The following is a 22,237-nucleotide window of genomic DNA, read 5'->3' on the forward strand; positions in this document are numbered from 1 at the left end:
CTATGGAAGTAGATTGCCCAACCTTCCTTCCAAGGATTGGCTGGTGGGTTTGAACCACCAGCCTTCTGGTTAGCAGTCAAATGCCTTAGGCACTATGCCACCAGAGCTCCCTGTAACTATTATTCACTAACTCACAGCCGCCGAGTCAGATCCAACTCATAGCAACCGCTCCTTGGGTTTCCAGGGCCGTATCGTTATGGAAGTAGATTGCCCAACCTTCCTCCTGAGGAGTGAGTGGCTGATGGGTTTGAACCGCCAGCCTTCTGGTTAGCAGTCAGATGTCTTAGGCACTACACCACCAGAGCTCCTGTAACTGTTGTTGTTGTTGTTGTTATGTTCCGTCAAGTTGGACTCGACTCATAGCTACCCCTTCTTGGGTTTCCGAAGTGGTATCACTACGGAAGTAGATTGCCCAAACTTCCTTCCGAGGAATGGCTGGTGGGTTTGAACCGCCAGCCTTCTGGTTAGCAGTCAAGTGCCTTAGGCACTATGCTACCAGAGCTCCCAGTATTATTAGGTGCCTTAAAATATGGCAGACTCAGTAAACTATTAACTATTACTAGGTGGCTTAAAAGTATAGCAACTTAATTAACTCTAGGGTTGTTGTTTTGGTTTATATGTGAGAGAGAGAGAGAGAGAGAGATTTGGATGAAAGTTTATAGAGCGAATTCATTTTCCATACAACAATTATACACATTTTGTTTCATGACATTGATTGTAATCCCCATAATGTAACAGGTCTCTTCCCACTTCCTCCCTGTGATTACCTTTTCCCTGTGTCCTTTCCTGTACATTCCTGCCCCCTGAGCTATCTCCCTGTGCATGTACTGCCCTTCTGATCTCCCATGGTTACCTACCTGGTGTAAATGTTCACCTTATATGCCTGTTGTGATAAGGTATAGGAAGACTTGGCCAAATAAGACAGTTGAGGATCCCATGCTGGTTAAGAGTGTGTACTATAGAGCCAGATTCTTAGGTTTGTGTTCAGCCACCTCAGTTACTAGCTCTGATGAGTAACTCTTTGGTTATTGTAGATAATAAATGATTGAAATGCTTGGAGTCCTGGTAGCACAATGGTTAAGCACTTGGCTACTAACTGAAAGGTCTGCATTTTAACCTACCAGCCACTCCACAGGAGAAAAGCCCTGGCAAACAGCTCTTACAAACATTTCCACCTAGGAAACCCTCTGGGGCAGTTCTGCTCTGTCCTGTAGGGTTGCTGTAAGTTGAAATAGACTTGATGGCATACAACAACAAAATGCTCAGAATAATTCTGACACATAGTAAGCACTCACTATGACTATTACTGTTGTTGTTGTTGTTGTTGTTGTTATGTGCCGTGCCTGGTTGGATACATGAGTTTCACTCCCTTCCAAAAAACTACAAAATAATGATAAAGAGGTTTTTTAAAGGATAAGAAAAATAGGACAAGCAAAGAAGAGATGTTGGGAAAACAGATGGAGAAGTAAGTAGTAACTGAACCAAAAACTAAGCAAGATTGGGGTTAGGAGGGTCCAAGAAGGTGCAAGCCACTTTGTACCACAGGATTTCAGAAAGACTCAGGAAACATGAGATAACATGTAGTAGCACTTCCTAAGCTATAAAGCACAATCAATACAAATGTAACTATTATTGTTGTTGTTGTTGTTATTTGCCGTCGAGTCAGCCCCGACTCACAGTGACCCCTCCTTGGGTTTCCAAGGCAGTATCACTACGGAAGTAGGATTGCCCAACCTTCCTTCCGAGGAGTGTCTGGTGGGTTTGAACCACTAGCCTTCTGGTTAGCGGTCAAGTGCCTTAGGCACGATGCTACCAGAGCTCCTGTAACTATTATTAGGCACCTTAAAATATACCCAGACTCAGTAAGTATTTGGTTTAAAAGTATTTTAATACACTAGGGAGCTCTGGTAGCATCGTGGCTAAGGCACTTGACTGCTAACCAGAAGGCTGGCGGTTCAAACTCACCAGCAACTCCTCGGAAGGAAGGTTGGGCGATCTACTTCCGTAGTGATACTGCCTCGGAAACCCAAGGAGGGGTCGCTGTGAGTCGGGTCTGACTCGATGGCACACAACAACAACAGGCATCTTCATAGACAGTGGGGGTGCTGGTGGGGCTTAAAAGTGAGAATTGGTTGAAGGTCGAGGAGAGGCAGTCAGGTCCCTTTCTCTATACCATACAGTAGAGACTATTCCCTTCCAACTCTAGTAGAGTATTAGAGGTATACTCTGACTTGAAGCTTGAACCAGAGGGACTCTGGACTTGGGGAAGTTATGCATAGCTACGGGCAGGGGGCCATACAGAAAACAAGTCAATGTACTAAACAGTGAATCCCTTCAGCCTGCCTCCTGAACTTGACTCCAAGAGCATTGGTAGCTAGGTTTAAACCCCTCTTCCTCAGCCCCTCTGCAAAGCAGGAAATGGTGGATTCGTCTCTGGAGAAGTTGGGCTAAGAGGAAGGGAGCTATGAATGACATTTTGGGGATCCCCAATAAAGTAGGTAAACTCTTGAGCCAGCTGAAAGCCAGGAAAAACTCACATTGGGAGACCTGGCTGAGATTCTCAAGTATAAATCATATAGTAAAATAATTACCTAAAAACACAAAACTTCATAATAACATTCAAGGATACTTAATTGATAAATAATTTGCAGGAAGGAACAACATCTAGTAACATTGCCTAGTACCAAAGGTGGTGGTGGTGGTGGTGGTGGTGGTGGTAGGTGCCTTCAAGTCGGCTCTGACTCAGTAGTGACTCTGTGTACAACAGAATGAAACACTGCCCGGTCCTGCGCCAGCCTCACAATCCTTGCTATACCTGAGCCCTTCAATGCAGCCAGTTTATCATTCTATCTCATTGAAGGCTTTCCCCTTTTTTGCTGACCCTCCACTTCACCAAGCATGAATGGTACCTTCTGACAACATAACCAGAGTAGGTGAGGTGATGTCTGACCATTCTTGCTTGCAAGGAGCATTCCAGCTGCACTTCTTGCAGGACAGATTTGTTAGTTTTTCTGGCAGTCCATGGTACTTTCAGTATTCTTCTCCAGTACCACAACTCAAAAGCATCAACTCTTCAGTCTTCCTTATTCATTGTCCAGCTTTCACATGCATATGAGGCGATTGAAAACATGATGGCTTGGATTAGGCGGACCATAGTCTTCAAAGAGAGACGTCTTTGCTCTTCACTTTAAAGAGGTCTTTTGCAGCAGATTGCCTAGTGCAATACGTTGTCTGATTTCTGGACTGCTGTTTCTGTTGGTGTTGATTGTGGAACCAAGTAAAATGAAGTACAACTTCAATCTTTTCTCCATTTATCATGATGCTACTTATTGGTCCAGTTATGAGGATTTTAGTTTTCTTTATGTTGAGGTGTAATCCATACTCCAGTAGTCTTTAATCTTCATCAGTAAGTGTTTCAAGTCATCTTCACTCTCAGCAAACAAGGTAGTGTCATCTGCATATTGCAGGTTGTTGCTTAGTCTTCCTCCGGTCCTGGTGCTGCATTCTTCATATAGTCTAGCTTCTCAGATTATTTGCTCAGCATACAAATTGAATAAGTGTGGTGAAAGGATATAGCCCTGACATACTCCCTTCCTGATTTTAAATTATGCAGTATCCCCTTGTTCTGTTCAAATGACAGCCTCCTGGGCTGTGTACAGGTTCCTCATGAACACAAGCAAGTGTTCTGGAATTTCCATTCTTCTCAGTGTTATCCCTAATTTGTTGTGATCCAGAGTCAAGTGCTTTTGCATAGTCAATAAAACACATGTAAACATCTTTTTGGTATTCTTTCCTTTCATCCAAGATCCATCTGACGTTAGCAATGATACCCCCATTCCACGTCTCACATTTCTGGAAGTTCCCTGTCAATACACTGCTGCAACCATTTTTTAATTATCTTCAGCAAAATTTTACTTATGTGTGATACTAATGATATTGTTCTATAATTTCCATATTCTGTTGGATCACCTTTCTTTGGAATATAGGTACAAATATGGATCTCTTCCAGTCTATTGGCCAGGTAGTAATCTTCCAAATTTCTTACCTCCAGTGCAACATCTGTTTGTTGTGGTAGTTTTTTACCACAAAATTAGAGATCATCAAAGATTAAGATTTCTGAGTTAATCTAGAACTGTTGGCCCTCATATATACTTCTTGTAATTTTTTTTATACATTTTATCACTTTTTCAATGATTTATGGGACTTTTGATGCATAAATGATTGATTGCCAGGATGCTAGGGATTGAGGCAGGCAGATAGTGTTGGCTGCAGGCAAGTTTGCCATTGTGCCACTACACTGACCTGAGTTACCTTGAAATTTTCCTGCCTAGCAGTTCTAATGGGTAGCATAGTGCCTAAAACACTTGACTGCTAACCAGAAGGCTGGCGGGTCAAACCCACCAGCCACTCCTTGAGAGGAAGATGGGGCAATCTACTTCTGCAGTGATACTGCCTCGGAAAACCAAGGAGGGGTCGCTGTGAGCTGGGTCCGACTCGATGGCACATAACAACAACAGCAGCAGCAGTTCTAATAGAGAGCCCTCCCTCCATGTGGAGACTACCATATTCAGAGAGAGAGGATTTATCTTGAAATAATCTAGGTAGAAACAGATTAATTGGAGCTCTGGTAGCATAGTGCCTAAGGCACTTGACTGCTAACCAGAAGGCTGGCGGTTCAAACCCACCAGCCACTCCTCGGAAGGAAGGTTGGGCAATCTACTTCTGGAGTGATACCACCTCGGAAACCCAAGGAGGGGTCGCTATGAGTTGGGTCTGACTAGATGGCACGTAACAACAGCAGCAATGTTTAAAGAAAGCCCATGGCTCCTTTGAAGCTACTAGATTCTATGGGAAGAGTGGTTGCATGTGTAATCTGGTTTTCTACTGACCTTGACATATAGCCCACTTGGGACCCTAGAGAGCTGACTGTGAACAGGGAAAAAACTCACGTTGGGAGACCTTGCTGAGATTCTCAAGTATAAAGAATCCACTCTGGGGTGAACAAATTAAGCAAGCTCAGAAAGAGGCGGGGGATCTGTTTTCTACATTCTTCACCTTTGAAATTTGAGTTGTTTATGGAACAACGAATTAAGTGAATAAAGCTAAAAATTAAGAGATTCCCCCATCTGGGAAGCTTTCTTGAACTAACCTAAAGAATTATAGTCTTATTCTAGTCTGACTCTTCCTTCATGGCTCTATGCTAATGATAAAGGGAGGAGAGGCCTGCAGTAGCTGTCCTGACCTTTTTAGTTCACAGTAATAGGGTCAGATGGGCTGTATTCAGTGCTATTTCTTTTTGTGATTAAGACAAATAGTTGTTAAGATAGATAACACAGAGCCTTAAGTAGCTCTGAACTCTGAAGCTATGTGTTGGTGTAGTGGTTAAGGCATTTGGCTGCCAACCAGAAGTTCCATGGTTTGAACCTATCAGCTGCTCTCCAGAAGATGAGCCAGTTTGCTTCTTGTAAAGATTTATGGCCTTGGAAACCCACTAGAGACCGCTGTGAGTCAGAATCGACTTGATGGCAGTGAATTTCGTTTGAGTGATGGAATGCCTTTTCTTTACTTCCTTAACTTTGATTACTTGGAAGAAGGGTTATTAGGGAACAGTTACTGTTTTGGATGGGTCCATAACCCAGGTTCCTTTCTGTTTATTGAGAAAGGGAGTATCTTCCAGTTTCCGAGTCCAAATTAATGTAGCCCTTGTAACCAAAAGGTGATTGTCAGTTTATTTTTCTCTGCACTGTAGCTAAAGACTAACAGTGAATCTTGCTGCCTCTTTAGCTGGCAGAGAAAAAAGCAAGGAGTAGCACTTGTTCTTGCAAGAAACACATATCCAAAGGGACAATTAGATTTTTCTTTACTCATAAAATAACACTTGTATTGCTATCAGAATTCCTGCAAACCTGAAGGCATCTTCTACCAGAAAGAAATACAGCCCCTAAATCACAGGCACAATGAAGCTAGCCAAGATTGCGTTCAATACACTGATTAGTATGTGCAGGAACAGAAGGAAAAGCCCAGTCATCTGGCACTGTCTCTGGAAGAGGAGACAAGGGATGGGAAGGAAAGCAAGAGTCTTTAGTATGTGAATGAGGAAGACAAATATTGAAAAGATAACTGCATCTGATCTTAGCACATCTCTTTGTTCAGGCAGGCAGTTCTAAACTGTGGTCTGGGCTTTGGGTGTTGCTTTTGGGCCAAACTAAAAGCACCTCAGGAAACATTCTTTCGTGCCATTCTCCAAGAGTGCAGAATAAAGATTTACAGGCTTAGAAAACCAGTAGGGGTCACAGTGAGTGGGAATCGACTTTAATGGCGGAGGTGTCTGAATTTCTTCCTAGAAGACATCAAGCTTCAAGTAGGCAGAGACCGTTCCTTACTCCGTTTTGAATCTCCAGTATTCAGCAGTGCCTAGAATTTTCTAGTAGCCAAACAAATGTTTTTTCCCTGAAGTCAGCATCGTTCATATATGCAGACATGGGAATAATCCTTAGAGTTATAAACTGTAGATAAACTCTGTAGATGATGTAACTGATGCATGATGATCATCTTGATGTTTTTGAAAGCTACCCATTGATTTTCATATAGTCTGTATGATCTAGGAATATAACCAGTTTAACCCAGAATAGACATTGTCTTAAACTTGGTAGTACCCTTGTCTTGTATCATCTGCCATCCTCCTGAGTCTTCGTATCTTATTCTGGGTAATTGTTATTGAGAAAGGGAGTATCTTCCAGTTTCCAGTCTAAATTAATGTAGCCCTTGTAACCAAAAGGTGATTGTCAGTTTATTTTTTTCTCTGCACTGTAGCTAAAGACTGACAGTGAATCTTGCTGCCTCTTTAGCAGTTTGTAGATTTCAGCCAGTTTTGTAGACCAGTTTTGTTTTATTGATATCTTATGGCGCCATCTACTGACATAAATAGGTAATCAAAGTCAAAAGAGTTGGATGAAAGGAAGTGTTACAGTTGTTATGTGCTGTCGAGTTGTCTCCCACTCATATCGACCCCTCCTTGGGTTTCCGAGGCAGTATCTCTACGGAAGTAGATTGCCTAACCTTCCTTCCCAGGAGTGGCTGATGGGTTTGAACTGCCAGCCTTCTGGTTAGCAGTCAAGTGCCTTAGGCACTATGCCACCAGAGCTCCTCTAGAATTTTAGCACTAGAAAAACTACTAGAGGTCATTCCAGTCCAGTGATATGTTTTACAAATGAATAAATTCTTGTGTTATCTGTGATTATTACCTTTTTTTTTTTCACCACCAGTTTTGCAAATAAATACAGTGCTCTAGTTTAGAGAATTTCATGGTCATGCAGGTCTTCTTCAGTCTTAGAAATAAATTATGAAGTAATGTAAGTAGAATAGAAAGTTAACAAAAAATTTGTGAATTGTAAACACACGGTGGCATTCAGAAAACATTACATAAAGAACTTTCCAAAACCAAGCTGGGAAGCTCTGGTAGCCTAGTGCCTAAGGCATTTGACTGCTAACCAGAAGGCTGGAGGTTCAAACCCCCCAGCCACTCCTCAAAAGGAAGATGGCGCAATCTACTTCTGTAGTGATATTGCCTCGGAAACCCAAGGAGGGGTCGCTATCAATCAGATCCAACTCAGCGGCAGTGAGCTTGGTTTGTTTCTGGCTTTTAAAACCAAACTGACTGCCCTCGAGTCGATTCTGATTCATACGGACTCCCATTGGGTTTCTGAGGCTGTAAATCTTTACAGAAGTAGACTGCCTAACTTTCTTCCACGTGGTAGGTGGTGGGTTGAACCACCAACAGTTTGGTTAGCAGCCAAATGCATTAACCACTACACTACCAGAGTTCCTTGTAAAGAACATTGTTGTTATTGTTATGTGCCGTCAAGTCGGACCCGACTCTTAGCGTCCCCTCCTTGGGTTTCCAAGGCGGTATCACTACATTGCCTGCTCTTCCTTCTGAGCATTAAGAGGACTCAAAAGAGAATGATCAAACAGTGCAGAAGAGTGGAGCATGTGTATAAACAAAAAGGAAAATTAAACTAAATGTTGAGCGAATAGGACCAGTTATTTCTTACGGTAAAAATTCAAGTCTGGTATTGTGATAAATAGAAAATATATGAAGAATAAGAAATATGAGTCAGAGGATTATATGTATGTAAGTTTAATGTATGTACCTTGTGTTTAAGGTGATTGCTTTCCTTTCAATTTAATGTAGCATTTTAGGTACCATCCTTTATTGTAACAGAAGTATTGGGATTTTTCTTTTATAAGAAAGAATGAACATAAGAATTTTAAATTGATATGCAAGAGTAAAGAAGCTTTACTGTGAGATTCCGTTGGGACTGTTTTATAGACTACCTTTACTAGCTGAACGTATTCCGAAAACTTTATTGGTCGTATATAAAGGTGAATAGGCATACATTTAATACAAGCAGTGTATAATATCAAAGCTGTCTATTATGCCCCTGGTTTTCTCATCATCCAAATACTTAACCTAGCCAAGAAGAGTATGTCCTAATGCCCTTTTTATTTCCCTTATCATTTTAGCAGCGTCACCCTTTACACCAGAAAGCTGGCGGGCACTATGGGGAAAAAACAAAACAAGAAGAAAGTAGAGGAGGTGTTAGAAGAGGAGGAAGAAGAATATGTGGTGGAAAAAGTTCTTGACCGTCGAGTGGTCAAGGGCAAAGTGGAGTACCTCCTAAAGTGGAAAGGTTTCTCAGAGTAAGTGACATTCACATGGACAGTTCCATTCATGTAATTGCAAAATACTGATCAGCAGTCCAGTGATGTGCAAAGCCTGGGATGCTGTGGCAGATAGAGTGTGACTCGGTTCTGGTCTTCATGGCCTGTAGTCCGTTAGGAAAATGACCTACACGCATAAACTATAACCCAAGATATAATGTGATTTCTGAAGAGTACTTTTGCGTGTGGCTATAGATACATCCAAATTTGCAAAGGGAGAGTAATTTCCTTTGAGGGAGGTCTGTGTTTTCTGTGCTTTCAATTTGTACTAAAAAGCCCCAAAGAAGTTTCAACTTTCCCACATTTTTGGTCTTAGATAAAATCTAGCTACTCATTAATTCCTCTTTTCCACGGAGGCCAGCTCTTATCCTATGCTTACTCCTAACATAAGCATGTTACTGTGCCGTCTGATTTTAGTGAGGACAACACATGGGAGCCAGAAGAAAACCTGGATTGTCCCGACCTCATCGCTGAGTTTCTGCAGTCCCAGAAAACAGCTCATGAGACAGATAAATCAGAAGGAGGCAAGCGCAAAGCTGACTCTGACTCTGAAGACAAAGGAGAGGAAAGTAAACCAAAGAAGAAGAAAGAAGAGGTAAGATTAAATGTAGGAATCTCTCCTAGACCAGAATCTACACTATTGTCAAAGATACAATTTCAGCAATTCTGTTTTTCTGCTTTTTGGATCTCAGAAACCACCTCCTCCCAGGCCTTCTGGAATCTTAGACCAATGCTCACAGAATGTTTGGGGACTTAGTGTGGAGAAGCCACATAATCTACTTTTACTCTTTATCTGTACCACAGAAGCAGTAAATGTAACACTCACTGGGGACAGACAAGCTCAAATTAAATGTATTCCTGAAAATGTCTATCATTGTTTTCATCATTAAAAGATTGAGGTGTTTTTTGGCTTATTCAACACTTTAAAGTAAGTTGTCTTTTGAGGGTGAAGAGACAGTTGTGAACATTTTAGTTTGCTTGAGATGTATGTCCTTTTTTACATATGGGAAAACCTCAAGCACTTCAGGCCTTGATGGAATAATCACTCAGAAGGAGCCTAAAAGCCTATTACTTGGAGCCAAGGTATTGATGAAATATTGACAAAAGAGTTTAGGATTACAGTAACCACAGAAACAGGAGTGACCCCAGTCTGGACAAGAGTCCTCTGTAGATAAAATTCTCCTACCCGTCTGGTTTTTACAGTCAGAAAAGCCACGAGGCTTTGCCCGGGGTTTGGAGCCGGAGCGGATTATTGGAGCTACAGACTCCAGTGGAGAGCTCATGTTCCTGATGAAATGGTGAGTCTGCCAGCCGCTCTGTGTAGTTGTTTTTTTCTTCTTCCCATCTGTTCCTTGCCAGAGGAAAAGAGCTGGACCTTGGAAATTCCAGTCGCCCAGTGTGAAATCTGTAAGATGACATAGTCCTTCGATAGTGACCCTCGGCCTGACTGTCAACTTGGACTCATGAGCTACAGGTAGGGGCCCTTAGGACTCTCAGATTTGTGCCCGTTTTTTTTTTAGGAGGTGGGAGAAAATCTAGAATGGAGAGGGTATGGGGAGGAGTCACATTTCATTTCTGTAAATGAAAAATGTGATTGGATCACCCTCCCCTTCTACCACCTCCTTAATAAAGATCGGGCTGGCCCCAGGAGATTGTGTTAACTTCTTAGGGTTAAGAACCAGTTTCACAGCTAGCTCTTCCTTTGTCCTTGATTGTTAACATCCTTTCTGGTTTGTGCAGATTCTATTCAGGAATCAGCCAGCAGGGGTCAGCAGGACCCCTCTACTGTTAAGGAACACAGAGCTAACCTCTACTTTTTTCCATTACACCTACTCCTCTTACCGACTGTCTCTGATTATCTGACACTTTGTGTTTATGACTACTCTGAAAAAATTGTTAAGCGGTGCCTCTGATGGTCCTGACTCCATGCAGGGCCATGGCCAGGCCCAGGGCATCCTCTACGGGACAGCCTGAACAAAGACCACAGTCTCTGGCGACAACCAGGCCACAGGAGGGGCCACAAGGGGGATGGTAGCCATGTGGTCATGGGACACCTTCTCCCATTCTTCTGTGATTTCTCAGTCCAGCCAGAGGGTTCAGGGTGATTGTGGGATGACATGAGGTCATGGGCAGGCAGGGGAGGCTAGGTGAAGACATAAAGAAGCCAGTGAGTAATGAGGTTGATATTGGGAGGAGACGGAATGGGGCCACATGGGGCACCAGGGCGAACAGAGAACAATCAGGGTCCCCACCTAGGGTCAGTGAAACACAGCACCCAACTACCACCACAGTCATCCCCAGCCCCTGAAGGAAGGCATGGTGGGTAGGAGGGCACTGGCATTAAAGACAGGGCGTGGCCCCTTACTTGGCACTAATGCCTGGTGGTTGAAACTTAACCGTGTTGATACGTGAGGAGTGGGTATATAAATGAAAATATCAGTGATAGTAATACCCCATGAAACAGCTTGATGAAGGCAGTTATCTTGAGAGTCTTGAGAACTGTAATTAACCCCAAATTCTCTAATTTCCTTACTTTCTGTTCAGAAAAGCTTCTCTTTCCTTTCTCTTGCTTGTTAAAAGACGCTTGTGTCCCCTCTTTCTTTTTTCTTCAAAGTAAATCTCAGTCATTACAATATACAACTAAGTGTGAATAATTTTCTAAGCCTTTGCCAATAAAGACAGCATTCTGAGAGCTCTGTTTGTCTTTTATGAATCAAGAACGTTCTGTGCAACTTGTATCTGCATTAATTCCTCTCCTTTAGTAAATGACCTGACCTGAGTGGCCTAACTTTAGCACCACTGGAAGCCTCTATCTTAACTAACTAGCCCTCTGTTTTCTTCCTCTGAATTCCCTAGGTGATACTGAATATGACCCTCTTTTAGCTGATTTATTCCTAGCCTGTAAGAGAAAAGTTCATTTTTAAGGTGCTGTGTATAGGGGGAAAAAGTTGATAGCAGGGATTTTTTCAGCCTAGCTGAAATGTACTTCTCTGTGTGGGACCAGTGTGAGTTACAGTAATAACTTCATATTGCTTAAACTTTTACTGTACAGTGTGCAGAGATTACAGCTGAATGTAACTCTAGAATTTAAGATTGCACATTGATTACAAAACCAAGCTCATTATAAAAAAGTGATTTTCCCAGAGAGTAGAGATACTTGTCCATTTCCAAATACAGCAAATATGTCTATGCAGTGAAATGACTGGACTAACTTCAGAGGGTGCTGTTGAATTGTCAGCAGAGGGCCACTTGCTCTAGGTTCTCCATACTGTTACATCCTTTTCCTTACCATTCTTTGGGTCTGTTGCTCAAAAATATACCATATAGGCTTACTCATTGCTGGTTCAGGAGGGCTGTGTGGCTTTGGTTTACGTGCTGCTGGAGGTAGAGGGGTGCCTGGTCAGATACCCCTCGTACACCTGCTGCCTGCCCCGTTCTGCTGCTTCCATCTAGACACTCCCATGACCTGAAGATACAGCTTATTCTCCTAATTCCTTTATAATACATGTGAGATTTTCAAATTTTGAGGACATTTTAAAATTCAGAAAAAACAGAGTGTTAATAAGAATATCATTTCCCACCTCCCAATGTTAACATAACATCACAGAGCGCCTGGGGGTCATGTCACGTTTGTGTGAACATGGCATTTGGTAATGTTCCATAATACAATGTGAATAAGCAAGAAAATGCCCACCTGTGTCGGCTCTGCCTGTATATGCACTGTATATAATTAAATCCTATTATAAAACCAAGATCTCTCCATGAGCTTTTATCACTGGGAAATGGTATTTCGAATGGTGTGTGACAGCCTCTCCTTTTCTCTCAGGAATCTAGAGAATCATGATTTTGGGGATTAGTGATACCTTTCCCAGAGGTTCAGATGGATAGGTTGAGCCAGGTGACCTAACTTTTGGCAAAGATCCCAAAGGAAATTTTAAACAAGAGAGGATTCCTGAACTGTCTCTTGACTACAAGCTACCAGTAAATGCTTCTTGAGCCTTCTTCTAGCCTTTCTCTTCTGGAAATATTTTTAAAGCCCTGTCTCTTGGGTATTGCAGGTCAGGCTCCCAGTATCTCGTCTCAAAAGTCTCTCTTTACTTTGTTCTACAGGAAAAACTCTGATGAGGCTGACCTGGTCCCTGCCAAGGAAGCCAATGTCAAGTGCCCACAGGTTGTCATATCCTTCTATGAGGAAAGGCTGACGTGGCATTCCTACCCCTCAGAGGATGATGACAAGAAAGATGACAAGAATTAACTCTACTGAGTACCAGCCCCTGTCACATGACTGTGGGTTTAAAGTGGGGAGGGAAGGAGTTCTACTTGTCTTGACACCATAGAAGTGGCTTGAGAAGATGTCCTTTGAAGAGCCGGTATAGTTTCTGTGCCCTGCAGCAGCCCAAGTGCTTTAAAGCTGTTCCATGCTGTATAGATTGCACACCCATCCCAGTGGAGGGGAAGCAGATAAGTGTTTTAAGGCAACCCATTCTGCACTTTGCTGAGAAACGCAAAGGGCCTTCTATGAAGGACGAAGCTTGCAGAGTGGGTGTGTGGGAGAGCAAAGAGATACTATAGATCTTCAAAGAGCATCTCCACAACCCACAGCCTTCTTCCCAATAGTGTTAACTCTACATTTTTACAGCGTAGCATGTGTGTAGTTTTTGACTATTACTGGTATATTATTTGGGGGTGGGAGGGATGGATGGGGAAGAAGGGACATGGGTAGGATCATTTTTGTTAAAAGTTGGGCCTGATTGAGGAAATGGTGAAACAATAGAAAAAAACCAGACAACTGTTGATTTGGTTCTACGTCCAGAATATTTTACCTAAAGTCCTTGGCAACGTAAATGAAAACTGAGCAACTGTTTAAAAGCTCTGAATGCCTGGAACCCATAAACCAAGGTGTTCCCCACCTGAACTAATGTTATCCCTACAAAGGACTAGGGCAGTAAGTTACCAAAGCCACAATTTTGGAGATGGAAGCTGACTGAAGAGGGAAAGTTTTTTATTGGAAAGTATACACAACAGATTATTCTGTTTTAGAGGTGCTAATTCTTGAAATTGACAAGAAGACCCTTTCTTTTCCAAGAAGTCATAAATATCAGCTTGTCCATCCAAGCTGTTGGCTGAGCTGTTTGAGGGACACAAAGAGGGTGGTATAGAGCAGAGTAGGAAAGACGAGGGCCCATTGTCGTAGGGTGGAAACTCTTGGAGCCACTCTGCTTTTTGAACTTTGAACTCTGAAACCACTGGCGGCAGGGTTCAATCACTAACAGCACAAGTTTCATTGAATCAATTCAAGGGTTGAAAGATTTCAAAAAGCCCTAGTCTCAGGAGAAGATTAAACTTTCACATTGGGGCAGTGGTTCACTTTAAAAATAAATTTTTTTTTAATCCTAAGAATTAACTGATGCCCAAAATGCTTTGTCTTGAATCATGAGATCCATCAGTTCTTGACATCATCTAAACTGCATCTAGAGCTGCATTATAAAATCTTTTTAGGCATGTGTTAGGTTTCTGTGAAAACTTTGTTTAAATGTAAACTTCATATTACCCTGTCAGTTTTTGTCTTAATAAAACTATAGATTTATAATCCCTGATCTCTGTCTTGATTAAGTCTTGCCAGAAGTCCTTAACCTGCTATTCCCTTATTGGAAACAGCTTCCATAATTGGATGGTTTTATTTCTTGGACATGATAGGCTTGAAAATCTAGTTGCTGGCTTAAATCTTCCGTGATCTTGCCATATTAATTTAGTAAATATTTATCAAGCACTTATAGTTGCTCCAGAGATTGTGAAGATCATCACATCATTCTGTCTTTGTTCAAAGTTCTTTATTGAGCACTCTGTGACCTAATAGCACTCCAGACTGTTAGGCTTGGGAATGTGAATTTTTCAGTTGGTTTAGCTCTGGTATTTCATAGATTTGAAACTTGGCTAAAATCAACTTCTGAGCTATGGATTCTGTATCTAAAAACACAGAGTTGAGAATTACATGAGATAAGTGTGTGAATGCCTAGCAAAAGCCCAGCACAGAATAGGCTATTACTAAGAATATTGTAGTCTATGGAAGTCTTTAATGAGATGACCTATCTTTGGGAGGTATTCAGGCAATATAGTGATCAGCCCTTCCAGAAATTTCAGGAATTGGCCCCATGCTTGAGCACTGAGTTAAAATGTCCTCCATCTTCTTAATGTTATTTTCTGCCTGTTCAAGAGCCAAATGGGACTAGACTTTTGTCGTTCATAAAAAAGGGAAAATGGTATTTACACTGAGATCAAATCAATATAATTGAACTTTACTCAGAAATACAAAGCATTATTTCTAATAAACTGATGTGCAGTTACTTCTTTCAGAAAGTCTCTGAGAGGAAGTGTTGGTGAGAGTCCAGTGGAGCTGGGGGCCTTATTGAAGGTCTGGGCTGTGGCCGGTCTTTTTGTGCAGAGGGCTGTGTAGTTGGCGGCAGCACGGCATCGGCAGCTGCCTGAGGGGGTTGGACGAGATGGCTGTCACTGCAATTAGACTTCAGCCTTAATCCAAAATGGGCTGCTATTCCACTTTTGCCTTAACCTTTGGAACCTGTTTCACTGTCATTTCTGGCATTCCTGCACTGTTGTAAAAACCATATAAATCTCCAGGATTTATATTGATTGAAATTGATTGTGCACACAGTGAACATTGAGGCAAAGATAGACATTCAGAGACAATTTTGTTATCTTTAAAAGCTGATTGTCACAGTTGTAGATGCAGGATTTAAAGATAAGATTTTCTCAAGTGATTGTTGAAGCCACAAATGCATGCGAAAACACTAGAAATGCAAAATGTAAATAGGCATACCAGTCTTAAGTCTGCTGCAGAAAGTATGCAAAGTATTCATTCAGAAGTGCAGAAACTTGGTGGATGGGCTTTGAGGAAACCGATCGCCGTATACGCTATCACAGGTGTTGAAAAGGAAATAGGTTTTTAGTCTAGTTACTGTTAGAAAAGAAGGAAAGCTTACTAACAAGATGATCGTCATTATTTGCAGTGTTCTGTGCTGGCAGTACTTAAAGCATTATGCTGCTAACCAAAAGGTCAGCAGTTCAAACACACCAGCTGCTCCGCAGGAGAAAAATGAAGATTTACAGCCTTGGACTCCGTATGGGAGTCCCTATGAGTCAGAATCAACTTGATGGCAGTGGTGTAGTAGCTGAGCCCATCAAATATCTTGCTTCTCCTTTGTCTTCAATTAAGTGAGCTTCTGTTTAGCATCAGAAATGTACAGTGTAACACTTACTGCCCACTATAATCTTATATTCCAGAACTCATTCTAGGACATTCATATTCAGACTCTGCTTAGTTAGATTTTAACCCTTAGCCATTTGATGTTTGGCCGTGTGTGCTCAGTACATCTTTGCAGTCTTTAGTCAGTGGCAGTTGGGAATGTGCATTATAAAGCAGTTATTTATCTCATAAACCCACTACCATCAAGTCAATTCTGATTCATAGCAACCTTACAGAGCAGAGTAGAATTGCTCCAGTAGGGTTTCCAAGGCTGTAAATCTTGACGGAAGGAGAGTGCCTCATTTTCCTCCCACAGAGCAGCTGTTGTGTTTGAACAGCTGACCTGCTATTTAGCAGCCAAATAAATACTTTACCCACTTCACCACCAGAGTTCTTTATTTACTGCATAATAAAAGGGAAAATGACAAAAGGAAACTGTTACTCCAAAATAATTTGGTGGAACCAGAAACTGGAAACTCCACAGCTGCCTCTTTCTGCAGTAGCTACAGATGCTGAACTATGGAGCTGAGTTCTATTTGAAATCAAACTCATCAGGTAATGTGATGCGCAAGTTAGCCTTCTCATGAGGATATTCTCATTTAAAACTTAGAGGTGATAAGACTGAACCAAGTCCAGGCTCAGTTTTGTCTCCCCTCCAGAATTTGATGGAAATGAAAACATCACAGCCAGGTGAGTATTCACTTCAGTAAGTCTGCTTCACTTTGCCTTTTAGCAGTAAGAGGTTAATTATCAGGTAGAGGCACCCTGGTGTTTTGGTATGTGGTTAATGGAATTTGATGGAGAAGAGCTTAGATCCCAAAACAGCTTTATCAGTCTGACTTTATCAGTCTCACTTTGGTTTGACTATGTCCAGCATTGAGGTTACTGCTTCACTAGCAATGTGCTGTATTTAATGTTGCTTAACTCTCTTAACATAAATGACTTTTAATAATCCTTGGCCTTGTGTTGAAAGCAAATGAAATCTGAAAACTAACCTGTTGGGATAAAAAGTATAATTGGTTCTGCTGGGGGTGTGGAGGACAAGGAGAGCAGCCGTTTCTAAGGTGTTTTTGGCATTGTTAGGCCAGTCAGATGGCAGAAGTGAGGCAAGGCAGAAGCGGTTTAGAATGTGTGCTGACAATTTAGCTTGTGTAGTTTTTGCTTATATTATTTAGCTTGTGTTAATATATTCAACAGCAGAACTGACTCCACACTGTGACCTTATTGGTTTGTATGATGGTTTGTGATACTACTAAGACAGTTTACTGAAAATGGATTTTAAATTCTAGTTGGCTTTAATATCACACACAAAATTTTGCTAAAGATAATTCACAAACAGTTACAGCAGAACATCAACAGGCAACTGCCAAAAATTCAGAAGAAGGTGTGGAATGAGGGGTATCACTGTTGTCAGATCTTGGCTGAAAGCTGAGAATACCAGAAAGATGTTTATCTGTGTTTTGTTGACTATGCAAAGGCATTTGACTGTGTCGATCATAACAAATTATGGATAACATTGTAAAGCATGGGAATTCTGGAACACTTTATTGTGCTCATGAGGAACCTGTACATAGGCCAAGAAGAAGTTGTTCAAACCGAACAAGGGGATACTGCATGGTTTAAAATCAGAAAGGGTCTGTGTCAGAGTTGTATCCTTTCCCCATACTTACTCAATCTCTATACTGTGTGAAGATTGCAGCAACACAGCTGGACCAATAAGCAACAGCATGATAAATAGAGAAAAGATTGAAATTGTCAAGGATTTCATTTTACTTGGATCCACAATCAATGCCCATGGAAGCAGAACTCAAGAAGTCAAATGATGAGATATTGCATTGGGTGAATCTGCTGCAAAAGACCTCTTTAAGGTGTTAAAAAGCAAAGATACCACTTGAGGACTAACGTGCACTTGACCCAAGCCATGGTATTTTCAGTTGCCTCATAGGCATGCAAAAGGTGAACAATGAGTAAGAAAAATTGAAGAATGGATGCCATTAAAATACAGTGTTGGTGAAGAATGTTGAATACACCATGGGCTGCCAAAAGAACAAACAAATCTGTCTTGGAGTAAGTACAGCCAGAATAATGTTCCTTAGAAGTAAGGATGGTGAGACTTTTGTCTCACATACTTTGGACGTGGTATCAAGAGGGGACCAGTACCTGGAGAAGGACATCATGCTTGGTAACAGAAGGTCAGCAAAAAAGAGGAAGACCCTCAATGAGGTGGATCAACAGTGGCTACAACAGTGTGCTCAAACATAGCAACTGTTGTGAGGATGGTGTAGGGCCAGGCATTGTTTTATTCTGTACATAGGGTTGCTTGTGTCAGGAAGGATTGACAGCACCTAACAGCCAACACTTGACTTTAACCAAGCATACTCTATTTACTATTTGTATAGACTACAGTCAGTCAAGACAACACTGGGGCCTGACTCTGGGACATTAGGCTGGCTGTTTGAATTGCTGCTTTAACCTTTAGCTAAGAACTAGGTTTAACTCAAGTGAATTACCCTAATTAAACTTGTGTTTAATACAAAAGGCAGAGTTCCAGGTGGTCTTTTCACCACCTCTCCCCACATGAATTAGATCTTGTCTCCTTGGTTGATAACAGGCATCTGGAATCAGGTTAAAAATATTTCCATTTTGCAGTTTCAGTTTAGGCTGAAAAAGAACCAGCTTTAAGAGCTTTGGTGGTATGTTTATCTTTGCATAAAACCAAACTCACTGCCATTGAGTCGTTTCTGAATCATAGTGACTCCCTTGGGTTTCCGAGGCTGTGAATCTTTACTGAAGTAGATCGCCCAGTCTTCCTTCTGCAGAGCAGCTGTTGGATTTGAACCTCTGACCTTCCAGTTAGCAGTCAAGTCCCTTATCCACTACGCCACTAGTTCATTTATCTTTGCATACATACTCAAAAATGAAGACAAGGGCTTCTATCCAACTGATTTTGTAAACGTCTTTAGCAAGGTCCCATGCTCTCACTACTGCAGGGGCAACATGTGCACTAGTTTCTCATCTAATTTAGGTGGACATGAGCTTTCAAAGTTCTGGACAGAACAAGGACTAGAGTTTAAATACACTTGTTAAGTTTCATGTGTATCCATGGTCTTCTGTGTCCATTCTCCACTATCAAGTTCTGAGCTAGGGGCAAAGAATGTGATTGGCCTTACTGTGAGAACTAGAGGTGGAAGAAGTGTTTTGTCTTTGGTACACTGATAAGTCATTTTTGATAGGAAAACAAGGCTTAACCACTCATGATAATCAGACACACAGGTTTTGCTAGAGAGTTCCTACACTTGGTTGGGAAAGTGACTTCCAGAGAGCCAGACACCTATCTAGTACCTGTATCTGCACGTCTGCATTAATATAGAAACAGATCTCTTGCTGCCCAGCAGGTAGTACCCTGTTGTTGTTGTTATATGCCGTTGAGTCAGTATCACTACGGAAGTAGATTGCCCCATCTTCCTTCCGAGGAGTGGCTGGTGGGTTTGAACCGCCAGCCTTCTGGTTAGCAGTCAAGTGCCTTGGCCACTATGCTACCAGAGCTCCCAGGTAGTACCCTAAGAAAGACACTATATTTACTCTGAGGTTCTCAAGTTGTTGCTCTTGGTCAGTGCCTCCCAGCTGAGGTAGGACACTTGAGGAGGATGACTGTTTCTTCAAAGCACTTGTTCTAGCTAGTTAACAAAACCCGACAGGCAGCGAAGTCCGGGCTGGAGGTCGCGAAAGCTGAGGTGAAGTCAGCTCTACGGGAAGCACGCCCCAGCCCCCTTCACCAAGCCAGCTGGCTCCTGCTCAGCTCCCAGGGAAGGGGCAAAAGTCAGTCACACAGGCCAGGTCTTGATGACATGAGGCTCAAATCACTATACCACACACACACCCTCCTCACATCTGTAGTTATTACATTCCCAGCTTCTTGGCAAGATCCTGTACAGGGCTGAGATCGAAACAATGGGTCTAGTTGTCTTCGTGGTGTTATGATGTGCCGTCGAGTCGGCCCCGACTCATAGCAACCCCTCCTTGGGTTTCTGAGGCAGTATCACTACACAAGTAGGATTGCCCAACTTTCCTTCCAAGGAGTGGCTGGTGGGTTTGAACCGCCAGTCTTCCGGTTAGCAGTCAAGTACCTCAGGCACTATGCTACCAGAGCCCCTGTCTTCGTACATTAATAAAATGTGGGGGGGGGGCAATCAGTTTGAATGAAGCCTAACCAAAAAACCAACCAACCCATTGCCATGGAGCTGATTCCAACTCGAAGCAACTCTATAGAACAGAGAACTGCCCATAGTTTCCAAAGCTGTAATCTTTGTGTAAAGTCTGTAAAGACTGCTGTATCTGTGGTGCAGCTGGTGGGTTTGAACTGCCAAGGCTCCTTTTGAATAAAGTAGACTGCTAAAGTCAAGGCAAAGTCCCACCCACAAAGCTTCCCCTGAAGAGCCTGGGGCTTAGTTAAACCTAAAGCTTGCGTGCGTGCGTGCATACACACACCCCCACCCATCTCATTCCAGTGAACTAGATTCTGTCTCCTTGCCTTCAGTAGATGGATTAGTATAGCAGCCCTTTCACAGGCCTTACTCAAGTTCTCATTTCTTCCTGCCAGAAAGTGCCTGGAGGTTGGAACACCCACTCCACCTGCCAGCAGCAAAAAGAGGTCAGCCCCACACAGTGCCGACCAACTTGGCCCAGAGCCCCAGCTAATCAGCATGATCCTAGACACAACTGTACATCTCTCTGTAAGGGGCCATGACAGACAGCCAAAGTACACATTCCAAGACCAGAGGCAACACTAGCAAATGGATAAAGAGTTTTTCTCTTGAAAATAAGTCTTTAAATTTTTTTTTTTAAAGGAAAGAGTTACAAGACAAAAGGCATAGCCTAATTACATACTAAAAAAATGTGTATACATTTCTGGGATATGAAAACATACTAAATTTTTACCTGTCAGTTTATCTTGCTACAATGTTTGCTTTTTTCTTTTAAACCATCACCATGGATTAAAGTTTGTCTTGCTTTGTGGGTTTTTATTTTTTAATTAAGAATCTTGGTTTTATCTGGCTTTCAGACACCAGTTATTTGCTAATTAGGAAAGAGTGCTTGTCTGACATGACCAATCCTTTCCCACTAGAGATTGGGGGGGGGGTGGCTTGTAAATTCAAACAAGTTAGAAATGTAATTAGAATTCTATTGCACCCCTTAGGACAACTCCAGTAACATTACAGGACTAGGATAAGCCAGGTGACACAATGGTGCTTGTAGTTCAAGATCACAGGTTCCATTATGGGGACAACAGCTCCTTCTCAAGGAGGGCTGCCTGCCAGGTGAACAGTCCTCAGGCACTTACTAAAGCACCTACCCTGGAGTGGGTCTGTGGTCGTTCCAAGAGGCACCTTCAACATCACAACTATCAGTAGCTTTGCTGTTAAAGGGGTTGGAGGGACAGCAGATTCTAACCAGCTGGGGAGGGTTTTTTTTTTCCGTTTTTGGCCCTGAGGATTGGCTTCCTGCTGCTCCTTCCCTCCCCACACCCTTGGACCCTGCTGTTACACTTCTCCATTTTCATCCCCATTGGTTGTGGCTGCACTCCAACACCACACACCCTTGGAGCCACCAGAAAAGTAACAGCACAGCACACTCAAGCTTAGAAATACAGTTGGTAGCAGGCAGACAGGTAAGGGGCAGACAGGTAAGGAGCTGGGCCATGTGATGGAACACCTCCACTTTGTTTAGCTCTATGAGGGAGACCTGAAGAACTGTGCACCCTAGCGCTGAGACATCACCATCTGGCATAGCCTGTAAAGTACTGAACACCTGCTTGGGAAGTTCAATACAGTATTTAAAACTTTTGTCTTTTAAATCTAAGAGTTCCCCCTGTCAACCTCCCCTGCCTCCACCCACCTTCCCACATGAGCTCAGCCTTAAGACACATAATGGTGAGTCTTCCTCCACAGGACCTGTTTCCTTACCATCAATTTAAACTCAGAAGTCGGGAAAAACTGCACTGCGAACAAATCATCCGTTTTATTTTGTCATGTGCTCACAGCATCTCTCCTCTCTCCCTGGCAGGTCAGAGATAAATTAAAAATAAAATCTACAAAGAAAATAATTTATAAATGTACTTTCCAGGCTTGAGCCTCCCCACTGCTCAGTCAGAACACCCCTGGGGGGGGGGACCTCAGTGCTTCCCCACCTCAACTCTATTCTGCTAGTCTGGGGCACAGCATTCCCAAGCTGGGCAGGGAGGGCAGCCGGCAG

General features: G+C 42.4%; 1 protein-coding gene across 1 annotated transcript; it reads left to right on the plus strand.

Moving 5' to 3' along the window:
- The first annotated feature begins 8,563 nt into the window (after positions 1–8,563).
- CBX1 (chromobox 1) lies at positions 8,564–12,979 on the plus strand. Its single transcript, XM_007941969.2, has 4 exons — positions 8,564–8,703; positions 9,142–9,319; positions 9,928–10,022; positions 12,835–12,979. Exons 1-4 carry the CDS (start codon positions 8,564–8,566, stop codon positions 12,977–12,979), a joined length of 558 nt encoding a protein of 185 aa, XP_007940160.1.
- The last annotated feature ends 9,258 nt before the right edge of the window (positions 12,980–22,237 follow it).

This window comes from Orycteropus afer, unplaced genomic scaffold (assembly GCF_000298275.1).
Source record: "Orycteropus afer afer isolate SDZICR_OR568_19922 unplaced genomic scaffold, OryAfe1.0 scaffold00085, whole genome shotgun sequence".
Taxonomy (NCBI): domain Eukaryota; kingdom Metazoa; phylum Chordata; class Mammalia; order Tubulidentata; family Orycteropodidae; genus Orycteropus; species Orycteropus afer.

Bases quoted from the DNA above. Each gene is read 5' to 3' on its own strand.
- CBX1 (XM_007941969.2), top strand. From the start codon at position 8,564: ATGGGGAAAAAACAAAACAAGAAGAAAGTAGAGGAGGTGTTAGAAGAG. The intron at 8,704-9,141 runs GTAAGTGACATT...GTCTGATTTTAG, and splicing joins AAGTGGAAAGGTTTCTCAGA to TGAGGACAACACATGGGAGC. The intron at 10,023-12,834 runs GTGAGTCTGCCA...TTTGTTCTACAG, and splicing joins CTCATGTTCCTGATGAAATG to GAAAAACTCTGATGAGGCTG.